Raw genomic sequence first — 25,213 nt, 5'->3', positions numbered from 1 at the left:
TTCTTCTTCTTCTTCTTCTTCTTCTTCTCTTCCTCCTCCTCCTCCTTCTCCTCCTCCTCCTCCTCTTCTTCTTCTATTATTTTTATTTTTCGAGACATTTGAACTCTGTAGGTCAGGTTGGTCTAACAGATCAGAGATCCTCCTGCCTCTGCCTCCCAAGTGCTGGGATTAAAGGTGTGCACCACCACACTGTTTGTGACCACTTCTTAATTGGATTACGCCTGCAGTGACCCTCTTTCAAAATAAAGTCACATTAATAGGCACTTAGCCATTTCTGTCTTGGGGACACAATTCTAGCATACACGTGCAGTCATACACAAACACACATACATACTTATACAGACACACATATGCACACACAGAAAGAGAGAGGAAGAGAGAAAGATGGAGAGGGAGAAAAAAAAAGGAGAGAACATATACCTTGTCATTACCAGGCTGTAGACTGATGCCTGACCCCCTCTTCGAGAATGTCCATCAACTTCTAGCCCCTTGTGTTGAGAGGCCATCTGTAAGCGTGTGGTTCCTGTGAGAACATTTGCTACTTACATGGGATTCGATTGAACGTCTCTAGGGATGTTTCGGACACTGTCTTCTTTTAAATAATTCCATGGTTATGATAGGTCCATGAGCTGGCAGGCCTGCTGCAGGTCTTGACTCACCAACCAGTGAGTGCTGGCACCTCCTGGTGCTCCTTCCTTAGAAGTGCTGGGCATCCCTCTTCCCTAGCCAGAGACTGTCATCACTCCCTTAGGAATGGCATTTGGCGACTATGGGACTTTCTATAGAACACCTAAGGGTTCTGGGGATGGGGAGGACAGATGTTTTGAGAGTGAGTTCTGCTTGGTAAGTGAGCAGGAGTTTGGTGGAGCCATGTTTATGCATAACCATAAATTATTATGATTTGTTTCCTACATGAAATTAATTAGGTCTAATTAACTTAGATCTAAAAATCCTTCCTAGAGAGAAGCTTGTTTTACACAATCCCGGGATTGAAATATGCAACTAAATTTCCAGTGTCCCTACTTTGAAAGTGGTTTTTATAAACACTATAAAACTTGGGAATTCTGTGTGTTTATTAAAAATATTATTAATGTAGGGGAATTCCTCCTGACACCATATTGTAAAATGCCTTTTGCCTTTCTGCTGTTTCCTTTCTCGAGAAGCTAGTTAACTCGTCTGTAACCTGCCCGTCTTCCTAGTGGTGTTCTGAGGTGAGGCTGTTTCAGATTTGCTCATCGGTTTCAAGGATGCAGTGTATCTGTTACTGCCAAGGTACAGGAGAGTACCAGAAGGGAGAGAGAAAGCGCTTGGAAGTGGTCTTGTTTTGGAAATGAAAAGCATTTTCTTTTCCCCAGAGAAAATAAATGTCATCAAAATCAGAGTTAGCAAAACTCTGGGTTAGGTATTTTATAAAAACCACAAATAGCCAAGTGTCTTAGTTAGGGCTTCTATTGCTGCAACAAAACACCATGACCAAAAAGCAACTTGGGAAGGAAAGGGTTCATTTGGCTCATACTTCCTCATTGCTGGTCCTCACTGAAGGCAGTCAGGAGAGGAACTCAAACAGCGCAGGATCCGGGAGGCAGGAACTGATGCAGAGGCCGTGGAGGGGTGCTGCTTACAGGCTTGCATCCCTTGGCTTGCTGAGCCTGCTTTCTTGTAGAATCCAGGACTGGCGGCCCAGGGAGGACACCACCCACCATGGGCCTGGCCCTCCCCCATTTATCAGTAAATGAGAAAATGCCTTACAGCTGGGTCTCAGGGAAGCATTTCTTCTGCTGAGGCTCCTTCTTCTCTGATGACTCTACCAGGTGTCAAGTTGACACACAAAACCAGCCAGTGTACACTAAGTAAGGTAAAACATGTTCGTTATCCCAGCACTTGGATGGTAGAGACAGTAGAACCAGCTGTTTAAGGCCCCCTGTGCCTACGCAGTGAATGCGAGGCCAGGTTAGACTATGTGACATCCTGTCTTAACAACGAAATCAACCACAGGGCTGGGAAGATGACTCAGCCGGGAAAGTGCTTGTCACACAAGCATGAGGATCTGAGTTCGATACTCTGAAAGTCACGTGAAAGGACTGGGCTCCTTGCTGGACATTTGTAATCTCAACACTGAGGGGCAGAGATAGATAAGGGCTTGCTCACTTGCTTCTGTAATCCAGTTGGTGAGGTTCAGTTTCAGTGAGAGACCCTGTCTCAAAAGATTGAGGTGGAGAGAAATTAACAAAGATCCAACCATGATCTTCTGGCCTGACCCTACAATGGGTGCACATGCACACACATACACACACACACACACACACTCGTACACACACTCACACACATTCACACACACTCATACACACACTCACACACACACACACTCATGCACATACACACACTCACACACACTCACACACACACTCACACATTCACACACACACACACACAAACTCACACACCTAAGGGTACATTTTCTTTTTCTATTTCACGATGACACCTCAGGGTTGTTGAAGGCATTGTTCCTGCTTCTGTGTAACTGCTCAGTGAATGAATCACCGCTCAGCCCAGCCGTATCCCCAGAGGATGTCAGTACAAATGTTGACTCGGGCGGCAGCACTGGGGTGGGTGGAAGAGGAGCTGGCTGAGGAGCCTGGTGGATAACTTTAAACTGGGACTGCGGTTCCTGAGCTTGAGATCATAGCAGACTGGTGTTCTGCAGGGAAATGGGATGCAGGCAGTTGTCTGCTCTAGAAAGGTATCCTTTCTGTCTACTAGGAAATCCCACAGACCAGCCATTGTTCACGGGACAGCATCCCTGTGTTCTGGGCTCACATATGGCCAGTGTGAGGATTTTTCTTTCCTTTCTCTGTTTTGGCCTGTGGCTAAGCCTGGGAGCCGTTCTCCTGGACGCTGGCTGCTGCAGAGGATGTGAACATGATGTCATGGCTAGCAGAGGCAGTCGGCTTTTCTCCAGCTGTGTGTGTCTAGGCTGTAGACAGCCACCATGTGCTCTGTGGCTGGAGGCCAACCAAGGCCACACAGAAGACAGGGGCTCCAGCCCTAGTGGCTATACCTTTGGTTCTGCGCTTGACCTAGGAAGACAGGCACACAGCGTTTCTCCCCAAGCCCAGCTCGGGGTTTCTGTAAAGAACATTGGGGAGACACCCAAGCAAGCATGCAGGTCTGGCTAAGGGTCATGCTGGGATACCTCTGCTGGTCCCAATCTTCAGCACCCTGCAGTCCATTTCCCCCTGCCCATTCTGCATTTCTATTAGCTAGATTTATCATTTCACAATGTATACTTCCAACCTAATATTTGTATTGTGTAAATATGTACAAATTTCTCTGTCAATTGATAAAGGATAATGTTAATATAAATTGACCAAAAGTCGATAACCTAAAGTATACATATTTTTTTATGAAAAACTTAGAAATTTCCAGAGGCAAAACCCATTGAGTGACAGATACAACTCAGTGGAATAGTTATCTCCCCACTTTGTCTCTGGCCACACCTTCTAACCTTTTGCTCCCATTTGTGCATGCCACCTGCCCTGTCATTTCCCCTGCAGGATGCCCAGTGTCCCAAGATGCTCAGTTGTCAGCCTACGTCTGGGCATCTGGGCATCAATATTGTCAAGCAGAATCGTACTATGGGTACGCGTGGGCTGGTTGGATCTCCAGGATCCGTGCCTTGCAGCAGTAGGCTGAGGGATACGTACGTGCAGGGTTTGCTCCTTTAATGCACACCGCACCAGGGAGTAGAGTAGGCTTATACATGCAGAGATGGTAATGGATGAGACAGAAGGAGAGGGTCAAACTCGGATCCCATTTCCAGTGTCACTGGTGCAGCACAGTTTGCTGCGAGTAGACGAGGCTAAGGTGAAAACGAGAACGGGGACTCGTGGACGCAAGAGCGGAAACGTGGCTGCCTTAGCAGGGGAAGGTCAGCTGGGGCTGCGGCTGCCAGCTGCATCATACCTGTGCTTAGCATCAGGACAGTTTGGGGATTTATTAATTTATATATTTAAAGGTAAATGAGTCATGGCTGCCCTGGGGCTATCTCTCTTTCTTTATCTCCTTCTCCTAGCCAGCTGCTGGCCCCACCAGCACTCTGCGGTTGCCTGCTAACTGTGGGAATTTGTGGAGGGGAGCTTGAGGATGTTTGTTGGTGGAAAAGCAAGGCCCAGCCCTTCATTTCATCTAGAGGGGTGAACATGAGCCCATGGGACATGCAGAGTCAGGGCTGAGGCAGGCTTTGTACCTTTATTTTCCCACTCACCCTCAACTGCACACCTGGGAGTTCTCTGTGAGTTTTAAAAAAAGATTCTTAGAAATGGCTTTTTGTCACCTTCCTGTAGATACAGTTAATGGCCCTTACGGCCTTCCACGCTGAGTGACTTGGAGATGCCACTACAGTTGACGGGTAATTAATTGTCTCTGATCAAAAACACCTTTTAATTTTGTTTCAAACTCTTGAAGGAATAACTTTCTAACAACTAAGTGTGGAGAAGTTAGCTGTAAAGGGGACGTCCTGGGCTGGTGAGGTGGCTCAGTGGATAAAGGTATTTACCGCCAAGCCTGGTGCCCTGCATTCCGTTCCACAACCCACCTGGTAGAGGAAAAGAACTGACTCCCTCGTACTTTGTCTTAGTTAGGGTGTCTATTGCTGTGAAGAGACACCATGACCATGGCAACTCTTATAAAGGAAGACATTTAATCGGGGGCTGGCTTACAGTTTCAGAGGTCTAGTCCGTTTTTGTCATAGCCAGAAGCATGGCAGCATATAGGTAAATACCATAGTAGAGAGGTAGCTGAGGGTTCTACATCTGAGTCAGTAGACAGCGGGGGAAGAGAGAGAGCAGCACTGGGCCTTGCTTGATCTTCTTCAAAGCCTGCCCCCAGTGACACACTTCCTCCAACAAAGCCACATTTTCTAATAGTGTGACTTCCCATGAACCTATGTGGGCCATTTTCATTCACACCACCACAGAACTTTACATGTGTACTATGGCACATGCATGCACACCTCACAGATAATCCCCCCTCCCGCAATCTACGATGGGGCTCTTCTGTGTGGTAACTAGGTTTACCATTTAGAACTGTCATGGATGGTTTACTGTTGACAGATATTGCTAATTGTCCAAATTAAAGCATCAACATTTCAGGAACACTAGCCAATATTAGTGTGGTATCTTCCTGTCCTATTCCTGCAGGGTACCACGTACATCTGATTGTACCTTTTTATCCCTGCAGGACAGATTTCTGCGTTCACAAAGATGAGCCGTGTGACACTGTTGGTAAGTTTACAGTTGACGATGTGTTGTGGGGCCTCTAGTCTTCAGGAGTCACCCCCTGTGTTCCCACACGAGCTTTGTGTTTTCTGTTGCCTCTCTTCGTGTAAACTGATTCCTTGGCTGTATTCTTTTTTTTTTTTTTTGCAGGTAAGTTTTGAGGTTGCCTATGCCAGAAGGCATCTAGATAAAGGGTTAAGAATGTATAAAAAAGTCGAACCAAGGGCAGGAGCTGCCAGGCTGCTCTGAGGTATCTGGAGCAGAGACGTGATGGTCTCTAAGCATCTAGCACACCCCGACCATTGGCTTTCTAGTCTCAACAGTACTGACACATGCAGGCAGTGCTGGAGAACACAGGCTTTCTTCCCTTTTCTTCCTCACCTGTCCCTCGCCTGCAGGTTTCCTTCCTCTCCTGTGTTCAGTGAAACCTGCACTGCCCTTCAGTTCTTAAGTTTTCATGTAGAAACCTTCCTTCTGCCAGGCGGTGGTGATACACTCCTTTAATCCCAGCACTTGGGAGGCAGAGGCAGGGGGATCCCTGAGTTTGAGGCCAGCCTGGTCTACAGAGCAAGTTTCAGGATAGCAAGGGTCTCAAAAACCAAAACAAAGCACACTTTAATCCCAGCATTCAGGAGGCAGAGGCACGTGGATCTCTGTGAGTTTGAGGCCAGCCTGGTTTACAGAGCGAGTTCCAGTCAGGCTCCAATGCTACAAAGAGAAACGCTGTCTCGAAAAATCAAAACCAAACCAAACAAAATAAAAATAAGCCTTTCTTTAGGTGTAGGCAGAGTACTTATCAAATAGAGGGAGTATCCGTGGTTCTCCAGCGTCATCTGCCATCACACATGGGGAGGTCCCAAATATTGTAGTGCCCAGAGAAAAATTATGAATCTCATATGTTCAGGCGCTTCAAGTTACAGAAACACTGATGGGGAGTCAAAAAGAATTAACATATCTAATGTTGTAAAATCCAGATGTTAGCCGCCCTTTACCATGGAGTCTCAGTTATGGGTGACCTTGGCCTCTGCCTTGGCTCTATATGACTGAACTGGGTAACTTAAGTTTCTTAAGACATATGGTGACTGCCTTGATTAGATGATTTAGTAAGGCCATTTAAAATCTGGTATGATAGCCAACTGTCATTTTACACATTGAAGTTTATAGTTATTTTATTTTTTTACTTAATCAGTATTCAATCAGAGAACAAGATATCAAAAGTCAGAAAATGGATGTCTGCACTTTGCCCCTGAGGACTGGTTCCATGATGGAATCTCTGGGCAAAGATAATGTTAGTCTTGTTTTGCTTGTGGGGTACCTGAGTCCCGCCCAGCGGCCGTGGCTGATGTAAAGTGAAAGGGAAGTGTGTGACCTGCGCAGTTGCTCCTTCCAGCATTCACCAGGCCCTTGAGGACCGCCATATCTCCTTCTCGAGTGTGCCTCTGCCGTGGTTGTCTCCTTGTCTGGGCATAGGAGGCATCAGTTCCTCATCCAGCCCTTGCCCTAAACTTCCTCATCCCACAGAAGCCTGTATGCTGAGCGTGCTGAGCTTGGATCTCCAAGCCGTGTGTCCTTCAGCACCTCCCGGGGAACTTGAGAACTTCCTCTGTACCCTGTTGAATGGTTACTTTATCACAGGGTAGGAATGAACACAGGTGAAAGGGGCTTCATGTCTGAATAGTACGCACTGATGCACGTGCGTCTCTTTCACGTGCTTGATAGCTACTGTTTGTTTAACTGTGGATAGTGAAATGCCCTTCTGATATGAACTGATTGTACACCGCTCCCCCTGTGGAAGACAAGTAGCTAATTTTAATCAAATGTCTTTCTCTTGTTGAGTCAATACTCCCATACCACTTTAAATACCTTACTAATGACATTTTTCCATCACAGAATGCTCCAAGGTCTGTGTATCTCAGACCTTGAGAAAAACTTGTGCTTCGCAGCCCTGGAGGCCACTGGTCCAGGTCCTGTTGTCTCCAGGTGTCTGGTCTCTGATGAGGATGCTCCGTGGCCTGTATATGGCTGCCTTTTTACCATTTTCATACTTCTGTGTCCCTCTGTTCTTTCTAATTCTTGTAAGGACATCAGGCATACTGGATTGGGATCTACCTTTATGGCTTCATTTAACCTTATTTAATTCTGCTTCTCAAAGACCTGTTACAAAATATATTCAGATTGAGGATCAATACTCCACTCTGTGATTCTAAGGGTCATAATTTAGTCTATAGGGCTGTTCATTTGACACTGAGCCACATAGCACCAGTTGGTACCTGATATCCCATGTGACCTCTCTGGCACTCATGTCTCACTTCCTAACGAGGTGCATCTTTTCATAGCAGGGACAGGTTGAAGTCATCCTTAATGTGGTAGCTGGTCATCCGAGAGATGAGTTTTATGCCTCTATCTCCCAGCATGCATCTTTCTCATACTCTGGTGGTTTTTAACTTTTACAAGGGAGTTGGACATAGGGACATGGCCTTTTATTATTAATAAGTGCTTCTTTTGATATGTCATGATTCACTTAAACATGTTATCAAATTGTTTTTAAAATGAGGTAATTTGATAAACATTTTAAAACTGGGGCCATCACAGTCACAGACCAGCCTCAGACTCTAATTAATTAATTAATTAATCTCTCTCTCTCTCTCTCTCTCTCTCTCTCTTTCTCTCTCTCTCTCTCTGTGTGTGTGTGTGTGAGAGAGAGAGACAGAATCACAAGAAGTGGCCAGATAAATAGAAAGGCTGTTAACTGGCTTATTTGGATGTAACTCCGTCACAGGTGGAGGAATTTCTGTGTATAGTCTTAAGGAATTGTCTCCTAGGAGGATCATTCCTTTGAATGACCCAGTTTAGATGGATGTCATCCATTTCGTCTTGGTCAGGTTGATGTTACCACAGTTTTGGACTCTTCCTCACCTTTGGATTCTTCCTCAAATCTGTCACAATAGACTTGAATCTATTCTGAGCAGAAGTAATAGCTTGATGTTTAAATATATATTCATTGTCACAGGGCACAGCCTCTAGCCTCTGCCAGATCGATCCCTCTGTTTACCAGTTTTACTGGTACTCATAATTGGGCTTTGACCACATTCTATGGCTGTGTGTGGCTGTTATTAAAGCTTTCAGTTTGGGGGAGGAAATGTGAGTGTCTCTAGCTGTGGGTTGTAGGATTTAGCAAGTGCTGCCTTCCCTATAACAACTAAAGCTCCCAACATCTATATGCAAGAGTTAATATATAGTATGTATGAGTATAGCATTCTATTGGTATTAGGGAGTGTGTCTCAAAATCCCAGTTATGAGTGTGGTATTCTATCTGTATTAGGGCATGTGCCTCGCAATCCCAGCTTGGATTTCTTGGTGGAAGGCCACACATCCAAGAGTTGAGCAACATCAACTGTCTTGATATGGTTTTAAGAAGTAGGTTACCAGCAGGGTAGGTAGGGAAGGGGGGTTATCTGGGAAAAGTTAGGAAAGGGGCAACTATGACCAAATACATTCTACAAAATTCTCAAAGAACTAATTTTTAAAATGGGGCGGGGGGGTGGGAGAGGGTTTCTCTGAAAGCTTGAAAGTATATGCTTTACTATACCAATTCATCACTTAACACAGTTATCTTTAGATGTTGGTAGATGCAGATTAGCATGTGTCTGGATGCTGGAGCGTCTTCTGAAAGATCATTTAGAACAAAGGAAAGTGTGGGCGACCCTCCTGGTATGGCTGTTGTCAGCATGCCCTAGGATAATGCTAATTGGATAAAACGTAAGTGAATATGTGCATCTAGACACATGCACACATATGTATGCATCTGGTACAGGTGTGCAGCTTGGAGGGGGCAGTGTCTGCGTCTAGTGTCTGACAGTGTGACTCAGCTTTGTCTGTGTCTGTGAGTTCTTCCAGTCCTCGGCTTGTCTCGTAAGAGCCTCCCGAGGAGACCTGTCTGCTTGGAAGCTACACTGCAGTAGAAACGCTCTGTTTGGTATATGGCTGGGCGTCCTTAACTGAAACCACTTGCCCCAGGGGACCAAGTTCAACATGTCTCGCTTTTCCTGCCAGGGTCTCTGTTCAGATTACATAGTCACTAGACTGTATTAGGAAATGGCAAAAATACAGATGTATGTTTTGCACGGGATGGAATTCTATCAGCCTTTGGAGATGTGGAACTAGCATTTAGCTTAGAACTGTATAGAGACCAACAAAACATGTGGCTGTGGATAACTGCCTTTGGGATTATAAAGCAGGAGGGCTGAAGAAGCCAAAGAAGCTCAGCACACAGGATGTCCAACTGGGGACCTGACGGACAGGCTTGGACATCGACTGCAGAGCAGCAGCACCGTTGCCTTAAAGATGTGTACGTGTGTGTGTGTGTGTGTGTGTGTGTGTGTGTGTGTGTGTATGAGTGTGCATGTGTGAGTGCATGTGAGTGTGTGTGTCACTATTCATGTGTGTGTGTGTGAGTTGAGTGTGAGTGTGTGTATGTGTGTGAGTATATGTGAGTGAGTGTGTCTATGTGTATGTGTGTGAGTGTGTGTGAATGAGTGTGAGAGTTTGTGAGTGTTCATGTGAGTATGGGTGTGTGTATGTGTGTGAGTGTGTGAGTGAGTGTGTGAGTGTGAGTTATTGTGTGAGTGTGAGTGTGTGTTTCATTTTTGAGATTATAATATAATTACATAATTTCCATCTTTTCTTTCATCCCTCAAAATCCTCTCACATGCCCCTGCTTTTCATGGCCTCTCTTCATTAATTGTTGTTGCATGCCTATATGAGTAAGTGTCTTCCTAAAGATGTAAATACAAGCTGTTCGTTCTGTATGGTGTTACTTATATGTGTGCTTTCATGGATGACCATTGGTATTGGCTAACCAATTGGTGTGCTCTTCCCTGGGAAGGACCATCTCTCCAGCTGTCAGCACTCCTTAGTTGCCTGTAGTTCTTTGTATATAAGGCTGGGCTTTGTTTTCTTTCCCGTGTAAGGCTGGGCCTCCCGGGCTTTCCCTGTCTACTTTAGCTTTAGCATGTCTATTGTTGTTATCCTTGTTCAGTTCATGTTTGGGCAGTCATGTTGGTGAGGGCATGGGTGTAGTTACTGATACTCTTTGGAGATACAATTTGCATCCAACTCCCTTGTCTTTCCTCCCCATCTTTCAAAAGGATCCTTGAGCCTCGGCTGTAGGGGCTGTACAGTAGCTGACTGAGCCTCGGCTGTAGGGGCTGTACAGTAGCTGACTGAGCCTCGGCTGTAGGGGCTGTACAGTAGCTCACTGAGCCTCGGCTGTAGGGGCTGTACAATAGTTCACTGAGCCTAGGGTGTAGGGGCCATACAGTAACTGACTGAGCCTCGGCTGTAGGGGCTGTACAATAAATAGCTCACTGAGTGGTTCTCAAGGGTTGTGGGTGAGTGCCTCTGGGCCGCTGTGTTCAGACCAGCTGTGAGAGGACCCCAAAACATGTTTTCTGGTCAGACACAAGATACTGGGAACACTGGTGTTCGGCCAAAGGTTACCACCTTTTCATTCTCAGCATGGCCTTGGTGTGATTGTTTTCAGAGGGGCTTCTCTGTTCCCTCTGTGTTACCATTCCTCTTGGCCAAGGGAACACTTTATGGTTAGCTTGGAAAGAAATACCATTCTTCATCGTATTAGTAAACTGTTTCTACTTGAGTCATGACCCTTGTAATGTCTGTTAGAATCAAGCAAGAAAGTCCTTCGCTAGTGGACTGGGGAAGCAGTGGTATCAATGGGAAATGAAGCCATGTGATAATTCTATGTTGTGAGACAGCTCTTGTAACTTGTGGGAAGCCACATAAACGGAGCTTACAGTGGGGTGTTGTGTGTGCAAGAGAGGCATGAAGCCCAAGGAGTGCCCCTAGGGGCTCTGTGAGAGCAAAGCCTTCGGTGCTAGTTGGAGGAAGCCAAGGAAATTCAAGGCTGAGAAGCAGAGGGGACTTCCACAAGAGCTTCCTCATGATCCCGTTGCCATCTGCAAGGCTCCCTCTTCAGGGCCCCATCCTTTCCATAGAGAAGGCAACTCCCCCTTAAGGGCCTTCGTTGGAAGAATAGACAAGCAAAGCTCAGTCCTGTGGTCTGACCCTGGGGTCCCATCTTGATTTGCATCATTCTTTGCGACTTACCTTCCATATCCAGGTGCAATCTCATCTATACAATGGAAACAATAATTCTCGGGGTCTTTATTTCTCTTTTGTTTATATGTATGTGTGTGTAGTTGTGGGAGCTTATGTGTCTCCCATGAACTCAGGATCCTGCAGAGCAGAAGAGGGCATTGGATCCCCTAGAACTGGAATTACAAACAGTTGTGAGCTACCACGTGGGTGCTGGGAATTGAATGTGGATCCTCTGGAAGAACAGCTAATGCTCTTAACCATGAAGCTATCTCTTCAGCCCCCTCGGGGTTCTTCTGGTGGTAAAGGGGATAACTAATCAGGTCCATTGGTTTGTGGTTTTCAAGAATCAGAAAGTAGGCCTGAAGGGATGACTCAGGTTAAGAGCAGATGCAGAGGACCCAAGTTTTGTTCCCGTCACCTATGTCAGATGGCTCACAAGCACCTGTAAGTCTAGCTCAGGAGATCTGGTACCCTCTTCTGTTCTCCTCAGGCTCATGCACACATGTGGAACATATGCATAATTAAAACATACAGATCTAAAAAACAATTCCCACCCCAAGCCAGGAAATAGCAAGTGCCCCAGAGGCTGTGGAGAAGTGGAGACTCTTGTACACTGCCAGTGGTCAGGGGGCATTTTGTATTTCCATTTTGTAAGGAAAACAGAGCAGTGTTTTCTCCCCTGAAATTAAAGTATAATGCATGAGTGTCAGTTCTGGATATATAATCAGAAGAAGCAAGAGCAGGCACTCAAGCCGCTGTTTGCACACTTGTGTTCACGATGGCGTTATCCCTGAGAGGCAGAGGAGGAAGCACGTGTAAGTGTGCGCCATGGATCAGTGCAACATGATGTGCATGTATGGTGGGAGGATAGGTCAGCCGTAAGACAGAAGAATGTTCTGACACACTACGTCACAAATGAGCCTTTGGGACACTATACTGAGCAAAACAAGCCAGTTAGAAAAGGGTAGGTGCTGTGGGATTCCGCATGCATAAGGCACCCAGAGGAGACTATTTGGATAGACAGAAAATGGTCATGTTCAGGGGCTGGGGGAGGGGAGAATAGCGAGTTATTGCTTGATGGCCTCAAGTTCCAGTTTTAAAAGAGTGTTTGTGATGGTTAGATTTAATTGACAGCTTGACCCATGGTAGAGTCACTGGGAGTTCATCAGTAGTGGTTTTTATTGGGTTGGCCTGTAGGTATTTCCCCAAGGGATTTATTGGGTTAATTGATGTAGGAAGACCCAGCCTACTGTGGGCTGCATCATCCCCTGGTGGTTTGGTCCTGAAAGATAAGAACTGAAAAATTGAGCTAAGTACTAGAGGCGCACACATCTTCATTGCCTCTGTTCTTGACTGCCGACATGATGAGCTGCTTCAAGTTTTTGTCTTGGCTTCCTCACAATGATGATTTATGGAACTATAAGCCAAACAAACCCTTTCTTCAATTGGCGAGGGAGTTTTATCACAGCGACAAAAACAGGATCAGGATGGCAGTAATGGGTGAACAATTAATGAATGAATTTATTGCCACTGAACTGTACACCGAGAAATGGTTAATACATTAAGCTCTGTGTTGTGTTTAGTTGGCCATGATGGAGTTTATGTTTGTTCTGATTTTTTAGGTGAACCAACAAAGAGAGAAATTATAAGTTTGATTCTGTAGAATTTTGTTTTTTTTTTTTAAAGATAACTTCACTTGGAGAACAATTCCCAGGTAGAGGGGAGTTCTTCCTCTCTTGAAGGAGAAATGGGACTCTAGCTGGGGTGTAGACAGTGTCAGAAGGGGGAAGGGTGGCACCTTCACAGGCTGGAAGGCAGAGGAGAGAAAAACCGGGGCAAAGAGAGGAAGGTCACAGCATCAAGTGATGCCCAGGATGAAGAAGAATCGTTTTTACTATTTTGAAGTTTTCTTTTTGGTTGTCAAGCTGTGCTGTGTGGCATCAGAAAATAGGGCTCAATTAGAGCGACCATGAGGCTCACAGGTATTTTTGGACTGTGGGCAGTCCACACTGCATCTGCAATAAAACCGCCACTTTGGTCGAGCCATGAGTTTATTTTCTCTGCAGCTGCTCAGCCACTGGACTCTTGGAAGAAAGAGTTGAGGTCAGCCACCAAGGATCTTGTGGTGCTGCGGACTGCCCACAGGCTCAGCTTTGGGTGGCCTTCGAGTCTCAGAGCTGCAACTTAAGGGAAAATGTTTATAGCTTGCATGGTATATAGACAGTTTATCAGGCTCCCTTGGGCACTGTGAGTTTATAAATTGAAGAACCCTCAACCCCCTCTAGTGAAATTGAAAGTTGGCAGTGAATTTTTAACCTCCACTTCTTCATATATACAATGTAGGAAATCAGAGTACTTTGGGAGGGCCAAAGATGGTTCAGCCAAGGCAGTGGTTCTCAACCTTCCTAAAGCTGCCACCCTTTAATAGACCTCCTCATGGTGTGGTGACCCCCAACCATAGAATTATTTCGTTGTTACATCAAAACTGTAATTTTGCTGCTGTTATGAATTATAATATAATTATCTGGTTTGCAGGATGTCTGATATGCAACCCTGTGTCAGGGTCATTTGACCCCCAGGTTAAGAACTGTTGGGCTAAGGAAACTTTCTGTTTCTCTGTTGAGCAGAGACAAATCCTTGACCCAGTCTTTAGGACTTCAGTTCAAGTGTCTTTGGTGGGATTGGTTATGGGTGGTTGTGCTCAAAACGTTATCACAAGCAGGACTGTATGTCATGGTTAAGAAAGAGCTGAGCCATGTTTAGGGAAGGGACTGGCCATAGCTAGGGAAGCGTTGAGCCATGGTTGGTTAAGAGTGGAATGAATCATAATTAGGACCTGACACACGGTCCAGGGTATCATGGTAAATATTGTTAGCGGATAGACACAGGATCATTCCCCTGGGGAGATTAAGTTTCTCAGTTTTCCTGGAAAGAACCAACAATAGCCTTCTGTCCAGTGGAATGAGATTGGAAGTGACATATGGTATTTTGAGGGTTTTGCCCTTACAAACCTCCTTGGCAATCTTGCTTCATTGGTCATCCTAAGGTCATCCAAGGAACTGGCAGCTGTGGTCCCCGAAATGCTGGGTGTATCAGGAGTGAGAAGAGTGTGGAGACACTGAGATTGGGGTTCTGTTTGGCAGCTCTTAGCTCCCATGTTTAGAAATGAGGAAGTCGGAATCTCCCTAAGATTCTCTAGTTTTCAGGCATTGAGATCTACAGACCCTGAAAACTTTGGCAGGTGACTCCCCTCCCCCGAGAGGTGTAGGACTCACATGAGTTTAGAGGGTGGAGACAAAGTGGCCTTCCCCCTAAGAGGAGGTAAAGCCAACTCCCTCTCTTCCATCATCGTAAGTATCTCAGGTGACACAAGGAAAAAAAAGAGAAATTTGATGTGTACATGACATTTATGGAGGACTCAGTGATGAGTAACTCAGAGAGGCTCTTAGGACTTGGGCTTCTGAGCTGCTCAATAAATGAACAATACCTTGTTTAAAGTAACAAAACAAAGGAAAAGATTTTGCATTTCTAGACTAACAAACTGTGGGGTGGTAGATGGGGAGGAACTAATTCTGCTTTGCCATCCAGGGACTGGAACAGGCCTAGAGTTGTACCCGGTGACCAACAGTGGTCCTTCCACAATGCTTGGCAGATGAAGAAGCCTGGTGGTTCCTTAGATGTCAAGCATGGACCCGATGCTGATTTCATGGCTCCAGAGTCATTCTCTATGGTTCTTCCCCTCAATATTGAAGAGAGGTCCCTTTAATGCTTGTTCATTACACACCCAGTGTCTCCTGTAGGGATTGTCTTTCACCTGTCTTACACCTGAAAAAGTAAATTACAAGGGAAGAGAAGCATTCAGTTGTGGTGGTACACACTCATAATCCTAGCATTTGGGGTCTTAAATTCTAGGTCAGTCTAGGCTCTAGGCCAACCTGAGCTATACAGCAGGATTTTGTCTGAAACATTTTTTTTTAAAAAATTGAGAGATGAAAAGTTGCATAACTCATAATTTCAAAGGCTTGAGTCTGTCGTTGGTGGAGTCATTGATTTGGGGCCTGTGGTGAGGCAGGGCATCATGGTGGGGAACACGTGCTGAAGAAATTCTGTTTATTGTACAGTGAGAAAGCAGAGAGAGGACCAGGCCCTGTTCCCAATATCCCCTCGGGTTATAATCCCCAACTTCCATCCTGCAAAGGTTCCACCACCTCCCAATAGCATTACAGGCTCGTGATCAAGCTTCTAAAGCAGCATTTCAGAGATCCAAACCGTGAGAAGCATCAACAGTTCACCATATTACATGCTGGGGAATGAATGGTGAGAAGAGCCCAGTCCACTTTAGTTTGTCCTTGGGAGGCTGAAGAACTTTGCTCCAGCAGAGCCATCTCCCTAGCTGTCTTAGTCCCTGTTCTATTGCTATGAACAGACACCATGACCAAGGCAGCTCTTATAAAAAGGAAACATTTAATTAGAGGCTTGCTTAGAGATTTGGAGATTTAGTCTGTTTTCATCATGGCAGCACTCATGGTGCTGGAACAGTAGCTGAGAGCCACGTTCTGATCCCCAGGTCAAGGGAGAGAACTGGGCCTAATACCAGCTTTTGAAACCCTAAAGCCCAAACCCCCAGTGGCATACTTCCTCCAATGAGGCCACACTTACTCCAACAAGCCACACCTCCCAATCCTTCAGACACAGTGTCACTCCCTGATGACTAAACATTCAAATATATAAGCCATGGGGGCCATTCCTATTCAAACTACCACACTTGTCCCCAGTAATCTTTTCAACTAAGGCTTTGTGTTGTTAGCACATGGGGAAACCGAGACACCAAAAGGATACACGTTTCATGTAAAATGACCCCACTCATGGGAGACAAAGCTGGGATGGGCTAACTCACTGTGATGCTTGGGGGGGGGGTTAATTCTTAGTCCATCCTGTTAATCCTGTGCCCATTTATTTCTTACTTTGTTAAGTTGGCCACTACTATATTTTTATTTTCCCCTGTGTTTGATTCCTTTCTATGCCTTCATAACATGAATTATTTTTCAGATGGATCCTTCTTCACATTCATAGTTTGGGTGCCTGCCAGGTACCACTCTAGCCCTGGGAATTCCAACGCATGAAACAGCTAAAGGCTCCCATTCTTGCGGGACTTACGGTGGAGAGAAAATGGATTACTGTGATGATTAGTGAGCATGTTAGCTTTCCATTACTATTACAAACACCCGCAATAGCATAATGTGTTTTGCCTGTCTGTGTGTGTGTGTGGTGGGGGGGGGTACCTGCAAAAGCAAGAAAGCATTAGATCCGCTGAAACTGGAGCTACAGATGGTTGTGAGATGGTGTGGGTACTGGGAACTAAACCCACATCCTCTGTATGAGCAGCAAGTGCACCTGTCTGCTGAGCCATCTCTCCAGCACCAGAGAAAACATGTTTTTACTTATGAATTTAGAAGTTTCCATTGATGTTTAATTGGCCCAGTTGGGAAGCTAGAATATCATGGTGACGTTCATAGGGAAGCAAAAGCCCTCACTGTATGTAGCAAGAAAGAGAAAATGCATGGCTGGGAGATGTGGGAGAGCACACGCAAGAGTGCTTAAGCATTCAAGCAGAAGGAAACCAGGGTCTCACATCCCTTGAAAGGCATACTCCGAATGATCTAAAGCACTCCACATTTCTCAAAGGTTCTGCCACCTCCCGGTAGTGTCAAGCTGGGACCAAGCCTTTATCACATGGACATTGTAGGACATTCAGTCCCAAACTGGAGCCGAGTGTGGGCAGGTAAACGGCAAAGGAGCAAAGATAGACAACTGATGGAGCTCTGAAATTTTAGTTGGCATGGCCCAAGGCTTTGCAGAGAGGGAACAGTTTGGCAAGCATTTGTAACACCTTTGGCTTGCCAGAGCTTCTGGAAGTTTTGATTTGTCAACCTAGTATTGTCTATGAAGGCACCACAAGGGTCTGCACAGTAGGCCTCCTGGGTGGGCACAGTCGGACTCTCTGGCCCCACTCCACCTTTGCTGCTTAAGTAGAAGCAAGAAGACCCCCAAGAGCTCAGGATCCCACTGTCTGGAGCAGAGCGGGTTAGCCCCTGGCAGGGTCACCCACAGGCTGTGGCTCAAAACCACACCTTCCCCCACCCTGCCTCTCCTGAAGACCAACACTGGGTTCATGGAAAATCTGATGAGGTGGCAGCACACTGGGGCAAGGCCATTCCTTGGATGTGAGTCAATATCCTAATGAGCATGGACATCCACAGTCCCGGGAGGCGGGTTGGTTACCATCTCTAATCCGGGTCAGCTGTGAGAGCGCTACAGACTCAACCGGGAACACTTGGGAAGGCACTCGGAAACACACATCATCGCCGCCTTCTATAAAAGGGTAAATGTTTAAGACATGAACACAAGGCGTAATGAAATAACGGTAAACAGTGAGCAGGCTACTCTAGCATCAGACTGCCCATGCCAGGTTTGTTTTAAATTAACAAACTCCCACAAGGAAATAAAGGACCCTTAGGTAGAAAAGCAGAAAACACAGGGGTTCTCAAAGCGTCCCCAGATCAGCAGCTTTAATGCCAACAATGCCTCTCAGATCCCTCAAATCTGGTGCCTACAGGTGGGGCCCAGCGCTCTACTTTAAGGAGCCCTGGGGTGGCTCACGTGCATGTTAATCTCAGAAGCAAATCTTACCCCCCAAGAAAGATGACATGGATCTGCATTACAGGACAACACAAACCCGCCTATGCCAGAACCAGGCTCCTTGTCACAGATGTGCCACCAGCTGTTGACTACAGTGACCCGATCTCAGTGTTGCCTGTTTCACAGGTGTTGGAACCTTTGTGACTGTGGAGAACAAAACTCCTTGGAGCTAATGACTCTCAAAGGGGGCCACCCTAGGCTCCAGCATTGGCAAAAATCTGTGAAGTTCTGGGAATGCTCAGTTCTTCCTCCAACTCTTATGTATTAGAATCCCAGAAGCCAGGAGTGGGTCAGCATGCCATGTAGTCACAAGCCCTCTAGTGACTATATAGTCAACTTTCATAGACACTCGTCTAAATCTTGGTGACAAAATCAGGCTCTCCCTCCTCCCGTCGGGGTGGGGGACAGTGAAGAAGGGAGGATGCACCCACAAGGACCTGAGCTTGCATACTTAGGAAAAATCAGATGCTGACAACTTGATGTAAAACATCCAAGGACTGACTGGGGTTATCTCTCAGCGTGTATGGAGTGTCTGGACTTGATTCCTGGCCTGGCAAAACACAAAACGGTCAAAACACACGCATGTGTGCGCACGCACATACACAAAAACCTGAAGAGGAGCACTGGGAAGCCCCTAGTGGCCCTGCCCTTCTTCCCAGGACAGGCCCTAGGTGGGTTTTTTCTGGCAGTTGGAATCAGCTCATGTCTCAGCAGACATCAGAAGCCATAGCCAAACGCTCTCCTCACACCTCGGTTGGCCGCCTCTTCTCAGGTTGCTGCGGCAGGAGGCATGGGCAAGCGCCGTTGTGTATAGCACAAGGCTGTCTCTCACAGCATCCAGGGTGTTATTCCGCGTGAATGATCCGCTTTTTTTACTGTTGTCAGTACAAACATCAGCTGCTTCTTCCCTCGTGTTCCTGCCTCTCGCCTCTTGTTTGGTTTCATAATATTCCAGATATTTTTCTATTGTCTCCTGTACCCCATGGTTACAAAATCAAACAGGACAAAACAGCTGTGCAAAGGCGGCGGAGGGGGTGGGATTCAGGAGCAGCCACGATGGCTCATCTCTCTCCTTGGCTCAGCTGCTGATTAAATGGAAGGCTTCCCAGAGAGGCAGCAGCAGCAGAGCGGCTGGGGAGTCCCTGGGGTCAGCCTCACAGGCCGGTTGCAGGGGTTCCTGAGCCATAAGCTCTGAATGCCAAGATAAACATAAGTTTTGAGATAAAGTTCCAACCCCAAGAGGTTTTCATCTTGGAAAAGGAACCTGCCAGACAGTCAGTGTGTTGGAGAAGGAGGCATGTTTGCCCGCGCCCAGCTCTGCAAATGCTGTGACAGCCGGTGGGAGCTAGGGATGCAGGAGTTAGGGATAGGGCTAAGGGAACAGGAAGGAGTGGAAGGAGGTGCCTCTAGGGACAGGTTGGTTCCTCCCTTTACCATTGTGAGACCTCGGGCTTAAGGCTTTTTCCCTCCCGAATTTAACTGTGATGGGCACAGCAGGCAAAGTGGTGGCATGGAGCGTGAAACCAATAGCCAGCATTTGTCACGGTGCCTGCCTACCTTGCAGTAAAGGGTGGGTGCGTTTTATTAACTGCTTAGTGTCTGGGAGTATGGCTCAGTGTCATGGGCATGTCAACTGTGCCCAAGGCCCTTGTTCTGATCCTATCCCCAGTACTGCAAAAGCAACACTTGGTAGTTAACCAGACGTTCTATTGGCTTTATTTAAAGATGCCCGATAAACACTCTGCATCTACCACCAATTCCTGCCTGCTGTAACTGTCGTCAGTATTGCTGTGGTCAGGGCCTGTGCCCTGGCAACCCTCTCAAGCTAGGTGTAGCCACCTACCCTCAGTAAGCCAATTAACAGGCAAGTAATAGTGAAAAGCAGAAGGGGAGACTTACTCACTATGGCCACATGGGGAAGAAGTGACCATTTTCTGGGTCCTGACATGAGGTTTAGACAGAAAGCTAGGGGTGTACGTAGCTAAGCAGCCCTGTCTGGTGCAGGCCTGCCTGCTACTGCCCACATTGGCTCAGCTCCAGGCCCTGCTGCGAAGTAGTCTGAGAAGCGGTCAGAACTCTGTGAGACCTTTTTCCCAGAGATGAGTTCCTTCTCTGGCTGCACTAGCATGAGATTTCCGGAGCGGTTACAGTTTCTTGGAGATCACTGTTTAGTAGTCTTATGTCCAAAAGGAAGGACCCAGTTGTCTTTTTAGAGTATCTTCATTCCTGGCGAGATGGGCACATAACTTCAAAATCTCTTACTATGCTCCCTTTGGCTATATCCAGCATTTCCTCTGGTCCAAGCTGCATTAGGCTCACCTGCCAGGTCTCTTCACCAGCTACAGCCTTCTTATCAGTGTATATGGTAGTTAGAGAGTGACTCCAAAAGTCTAAAGCTGGGGACTGGAGAGCTGGCTCCAAAGGTAAGAACACTCACCGCTCCTCCAAAGCACCCAGACTTCATTCCCCAACACACACATTGATCAGTTACAACCACCTGTAACTCCAGCAGGAGGGGCTATAAGACCCTCTTCTGGCCTCCTCAGATACACATGGCATATACTTACACACACACACACACACACACACACACACACACACACTAAAACTTTAAAAATTGAAATCAGTGGCATACACTTACACACACACACACACACTAAAACTTTAAAAATTGAAATCAGTGGCGTACACTTATACACACACACACACATACCCCACACTAAAACTTAAAAAAATCGAAATCAAGTAATACAAGTTCCTGGCTCAAGTCCCCCGGTAGGTTTTTATCATATTTAGGTAGGATCCCGGAGCCCATGGCTCCTTCACTAACTTTAATTCCTGCTCCATGAACCTTGGGCCACCTGCACCAGCCACACTGACCCTCTCCTTAGCCCCCTTGAGTCCATCTTCATCTTGCAGCATCTGTTGCTGCTCCGGGTCTGGCATGCTCTTCCCCTGACATCTCTGTGGCTCATTTTTTCCCCACCTTGGGTCTCTATTCAGAGAGCCTCCAACGTGAGAGACAGAAGCAGTCCTTCCACTCCACAGGGACCATCGCCCGTATCTGTTTGCCTCTGTGATGAGCAGGCAAGCCTCACAGTCCCTTCTGTGCTTCAGCAACAAGCACAGGAGAGAAGCTGCTATTTGTTGAACAGATGCCTTGGGTTATTGCTCTTGTTTTGTCCTTAAATGTCCCAAAGTATTAAAGCCTCAGTTCTCAGCCTGTGGCCCTGTCAGGAGCTGGAAGAACCTTAAGGACATGGGTTCAATGGAGGAAGGCGAGTTTATTGAGGTAGTACCCTTGAAGGGGATAGTTGACTCCTGGCCCTATCATCTCTTCTTGTATCCTCTCTGCCATTAGGTGAGTGGGTCTCATGTCCTGTGGTCCTGTGCTTTCACAGGCCCAAAGCAACAGGGGAAGCAAGCCGATTAACACATACGTTTCCACAACAATGATATTGAGACAATGCCGGTCTGGTTACCTTCTAGGGACTTTGCAGTTCCTTTTATTAATCCCTGATTTATTGTTTTACAAAAGGAAGAAGACGATAACTTCCTGAGGAATTTCTAGGTACCATTTGATATGATAAGTAAATAAACTTCAGATTTAATTGGTATTTATCAAATCTTTGATCCCATCTTTGCTGTCTAATGTGGTCAGTTTGGCAGATCTAGAGTTACCTTAGGGACAAGCCTCTGGCCAGTCCTTGAAGGGTTCTGTAGTTTAAGTTAGCCTGTGGGGGCATGTAAATTAGGTTTACAGAGGAGGGAAGATCTGCCTTCTGTGGGCAGCACCATTCCTTGCACTGAGGTCTTAGACAGAATAATACGGTGAACATCACTGCCCATGAACAGTCATCTTCTCCTGCTCTCTGAGTATGGATGCCATGGAAACAGCCCAGCCTACCTTCCCTGCCTGCTGCCATGGCTTCCCTCCCCCTTGGAGCAATCACCAAGAACTGTAAGCCCCCCCCCCCCTCACACTCCGAAACTGCTTCTCATCAGGTTTGGTCACAGGGACGAGAAAAGTAATCTAAACACCTTTCCTTTGAAAACCAAAATCAGATAGTGAGTCACCAGGGTTAACGATGTGCCCTTCTGTTGGTGAGCGAGACATGGGTGGTCATCTGGTCTGAGACCTTGGGCAGTTAATACACACAACAGTTCTTAAAATACACCTAAGCCAGTGTCTCCTCCACCCCACAAACTGAATGAGGACTTAGTGGGGTCAGGCATGAACGTACTGTCTGTGTGGATTTATGGGTCAGGTCATTCCCCTTACAAAGGAAACAGGCTTGTGCTGGGGGTGGGTGACTTGTACAGTTTACCCGGAGGAATTGAACAGGGGCATGCCGTAGCTCCCTGGCGTGAAACCTTCAGTTTGAAGAAACAGTGGGGAAGATAGAAGTATATTTTGATTGAGGAAAACTGGCTTGTTGGAAGATGTTTAGCCCCTCTGTGTGACTTGGTATAAGCCCAATAATACATGAAAAGTGCATGTCCCAAGCCGCTTTTCACCCCTCAGCTGTCCAGACCCTGGGTCCACACCAGGCTGTCAGCCTCATCTCACCCTGGGGAAAGGAATGAGATTTAGAGTGTGAAAGTGGCCACAGAGTGGCCAACCTCTTCTGTGACTCCCTCAGTAGGCAGTGATCCTAACGAGGTGAATTGCTTTCTACAACCGGGCCCGTTTTTTGTTGGCTCTCCTGACGAAGTTTCATATTCTGAGATTCATAATGAATCCAGAGCTGCCACGGGCCAGGTGCTCCAACCCCACCCAGTTCTTCTATCTGTACAGTTTTGAACAAAAAGATTCTTCGTTACTTCATCTGTGGACTTGGGAAACAATTCTAGTGAAGCTAGGCTCATCCTCATTCATTTTGGTGAATCTAGTAAATTGTAGAATAAGTCTAATTTCTAAGTAAAATGAAGAAGGTCTAGGAATTAGGTATGGGGATAGAGAAAAAGAAGGGTGCCAGGTTTATTTTGTGTCTGTTCAGCCCCAGTTGGGCTCAAAGGAAGAAAAACGAGGAGTCCTAACTAGAGATCACTCAGCTCTCCCCAGGATGGCTGAAGGATGATGTAATCCCATCAGGGAGGAATTCGAGGCCAGGAAGCGTGCCTGCATGGTTCAGAAGGAAGTAGACAATAGGAGACCCTTTTGGACAAGATTCCGTGAGTTCAGGAAGAGCCCAGAGTTGGCCAGCCAAGCAAGTCATGCAGAACTAACTGCCTGCCTCCAGCCCTAAGACAGCCTTGGGCATGCTGGGAAATGACAGTGTGACATCAGTCCCGTTCGAATCCCATGAGGACATCAGCTCACACAGTGGCGTGCCCACAGTTGGTAGAGGACACGGGCACCACCGCCAACAGGAATTGGGCCTGATCCTCCTCCCTTATCCGTGCTGGGCCTGGCGTATGAGAAGTGCCTGCCTGGTGTTCCTGTGAGAAGGCGATTATTGTCTGGGGAGTTCCAGTGGCTGCTGGTTTATGAAATAGGAGCCATAGGCACACAGGGAAGTTGCCTTTAATGAAAAAGAATAAGCCAAAGAGTGAGGCACGGGGTTGGCTGCCAAGAGGCATCTCACTGAAGCCTCAATTAAACTTTCCATTGGATTATCTGATGATAAGTAGATACGCCTTGAGGATTTCATTGTCTTTGATAAATGGCACGCGTTCAAACTTAAAGCAACGCAGGCCATAGCATGACACAGCCCGGGAATTAACGAGGCGCACCACCGCTCAACCCACAGCACTTTAATTACCGCAATGGAAGCGTTTTGGGTTATTTGTGCCCTGGGTTGTGCGGGTGGGTGTTCAGGCTGCATTTCACTGGGAAGGGCTTCCAACAGCACGATTCCTTTCGGTGCCAACCGAGTTTTCAGTGCCCGGAGGAAAGGATGGCTGCCATCCAAGACCTACCTTGCTATGTTACTAATCCTTCCCTTCCTCCCTCGTGGACCATTCTTGTCTTCTGACTGCTGGGAGACAGAGTGATGGCTTCCTAATTGGGTCCCCAGGCAGAGTCGTAGCACCTGTGTCTGGGGGTGTTTGATATAAACAGTAAACTTCGCATCTCAGGGTAAGATGAATTTCTGTGCTTGTGCGTGTGTGGTTGTGTAACTATTTTTGTGCCTATCGTTCTTCCAAGCATTCTAGTTACCCACGAGGCACCTTCATGAAAGCAATGAGATGTGGCCTTTAAAACACAGTCATCACCTCTTCACACCCCCCCCCACCACCACCATTTTAAGCATTTGCTGAGCCACTGAACTGTAGGCTGTGTTAAATTCTAATCCTTTCTCTCTAGCTCAGCCTAAAAGCTAGATGCTGTGGAAATGCCCTGACCAGTTAGACTCTGTTATCTTTGGGGAACCTTGTGGCCAGAGTGCTGTTGTTGTTTGAAAACCATTCCAATCGCAACCTATTTCCTCCCCTTGCTTGGTCTCTGGAGCCATCGCAGCCCTCAGATGCCTCCCTCTAGTGGGTTTGGCACTGGCCTCTGGGCCTTCCTGTCATAGACTCCTCTCGAACTCTGTAGCAGCATCTAAAGAAAGTTACACGTGAGGATCTGTTAGTGCTTAGCATGCCCCATCTCCAAACACTTGTCTAATACGTCTTATAGAACCCTAGAAATCGCTTCAAGGCTCCTGTGAAGAAAGGGTATCCTGAGGGTGGTGTCCATGGATAGCCCCTGGCATGCATTTGTGTTCTTCAACTATTTTCTAAGTTACATGCTCTATTTATTCCTGAGATTATGCAAGCTTGGCCAGGAAGTTTCTAGAACTTCAGCCTTGGCTGGATGGTTGGATGTGGAGCAGAATGAGTTGAAGCTGACAGATACTGTGCCAACCTGTCTGCTTGAGCCTGGGCGGGAGGCTGGCACAGTTGCCTTCTCTCCATATTGGTTATTTCAGATGGCTTCGGGCAGCACTCGGGTGCTGGCTAAGAAGGCAACATTTGCCTCTCATCAGAGGGCAGGTGTCCACTACTCACTGGCGCTTAGTACTACACCACCAGGAGGGTCCTTGACTTTGCTGTTGGCTGTATGTGAGTGGGTAAGTGTGTGTGTGTGTGTGTGTGTGTGTGTATGTGCACATGTTTACAAATGCACATGTATG

General features: G+C 46.7%; 1 protein-coding gene across 1 annotated transcript in view; it reads left to right on the top strand.

Moving 5' to 3' along the window:
- The window catches only part of Adamts17 (ADAM metallopeptidase with thrombospondin type 1 motif 17), a 302,714-nt gene that overhangs the window by 70,644 nt on the left and 206,857 nt on the right, over positions 1–25,213 (top strand). Inside the window, exon 7 of the mRNA XM_005357779.2 lies at positions 5,239–5,282. Within this exon, the coding sequence (XP_005357836.1) occupies positions 5,239–5,282 (44 nt within the window). The remainder of the gene's footprint in view (positions 1–5,238; positions 5,283–25,213) is intronic.

The sequence above is a fragment of the Microtus ochrogaster genome, chromosome 22 (assembly GCF_000317375.1).
Source record: "Microtus ochrogaster isolate Prairie Vole_2 chromosome 22, MicOch1.0, whole genome shotgun sequence".
NCBI classification, from domain to species: Eukaryota; Metazoa; Chordata; class Mammalia; order Rodentia; family Cricetidae; genus Microtus; species Microtus ochrogaster.
The sequence above is the reverse complement of the archived record's forward strand: the minus strand, read 5'-3'. Positions and strand labels throughout refer to the sequence as shown.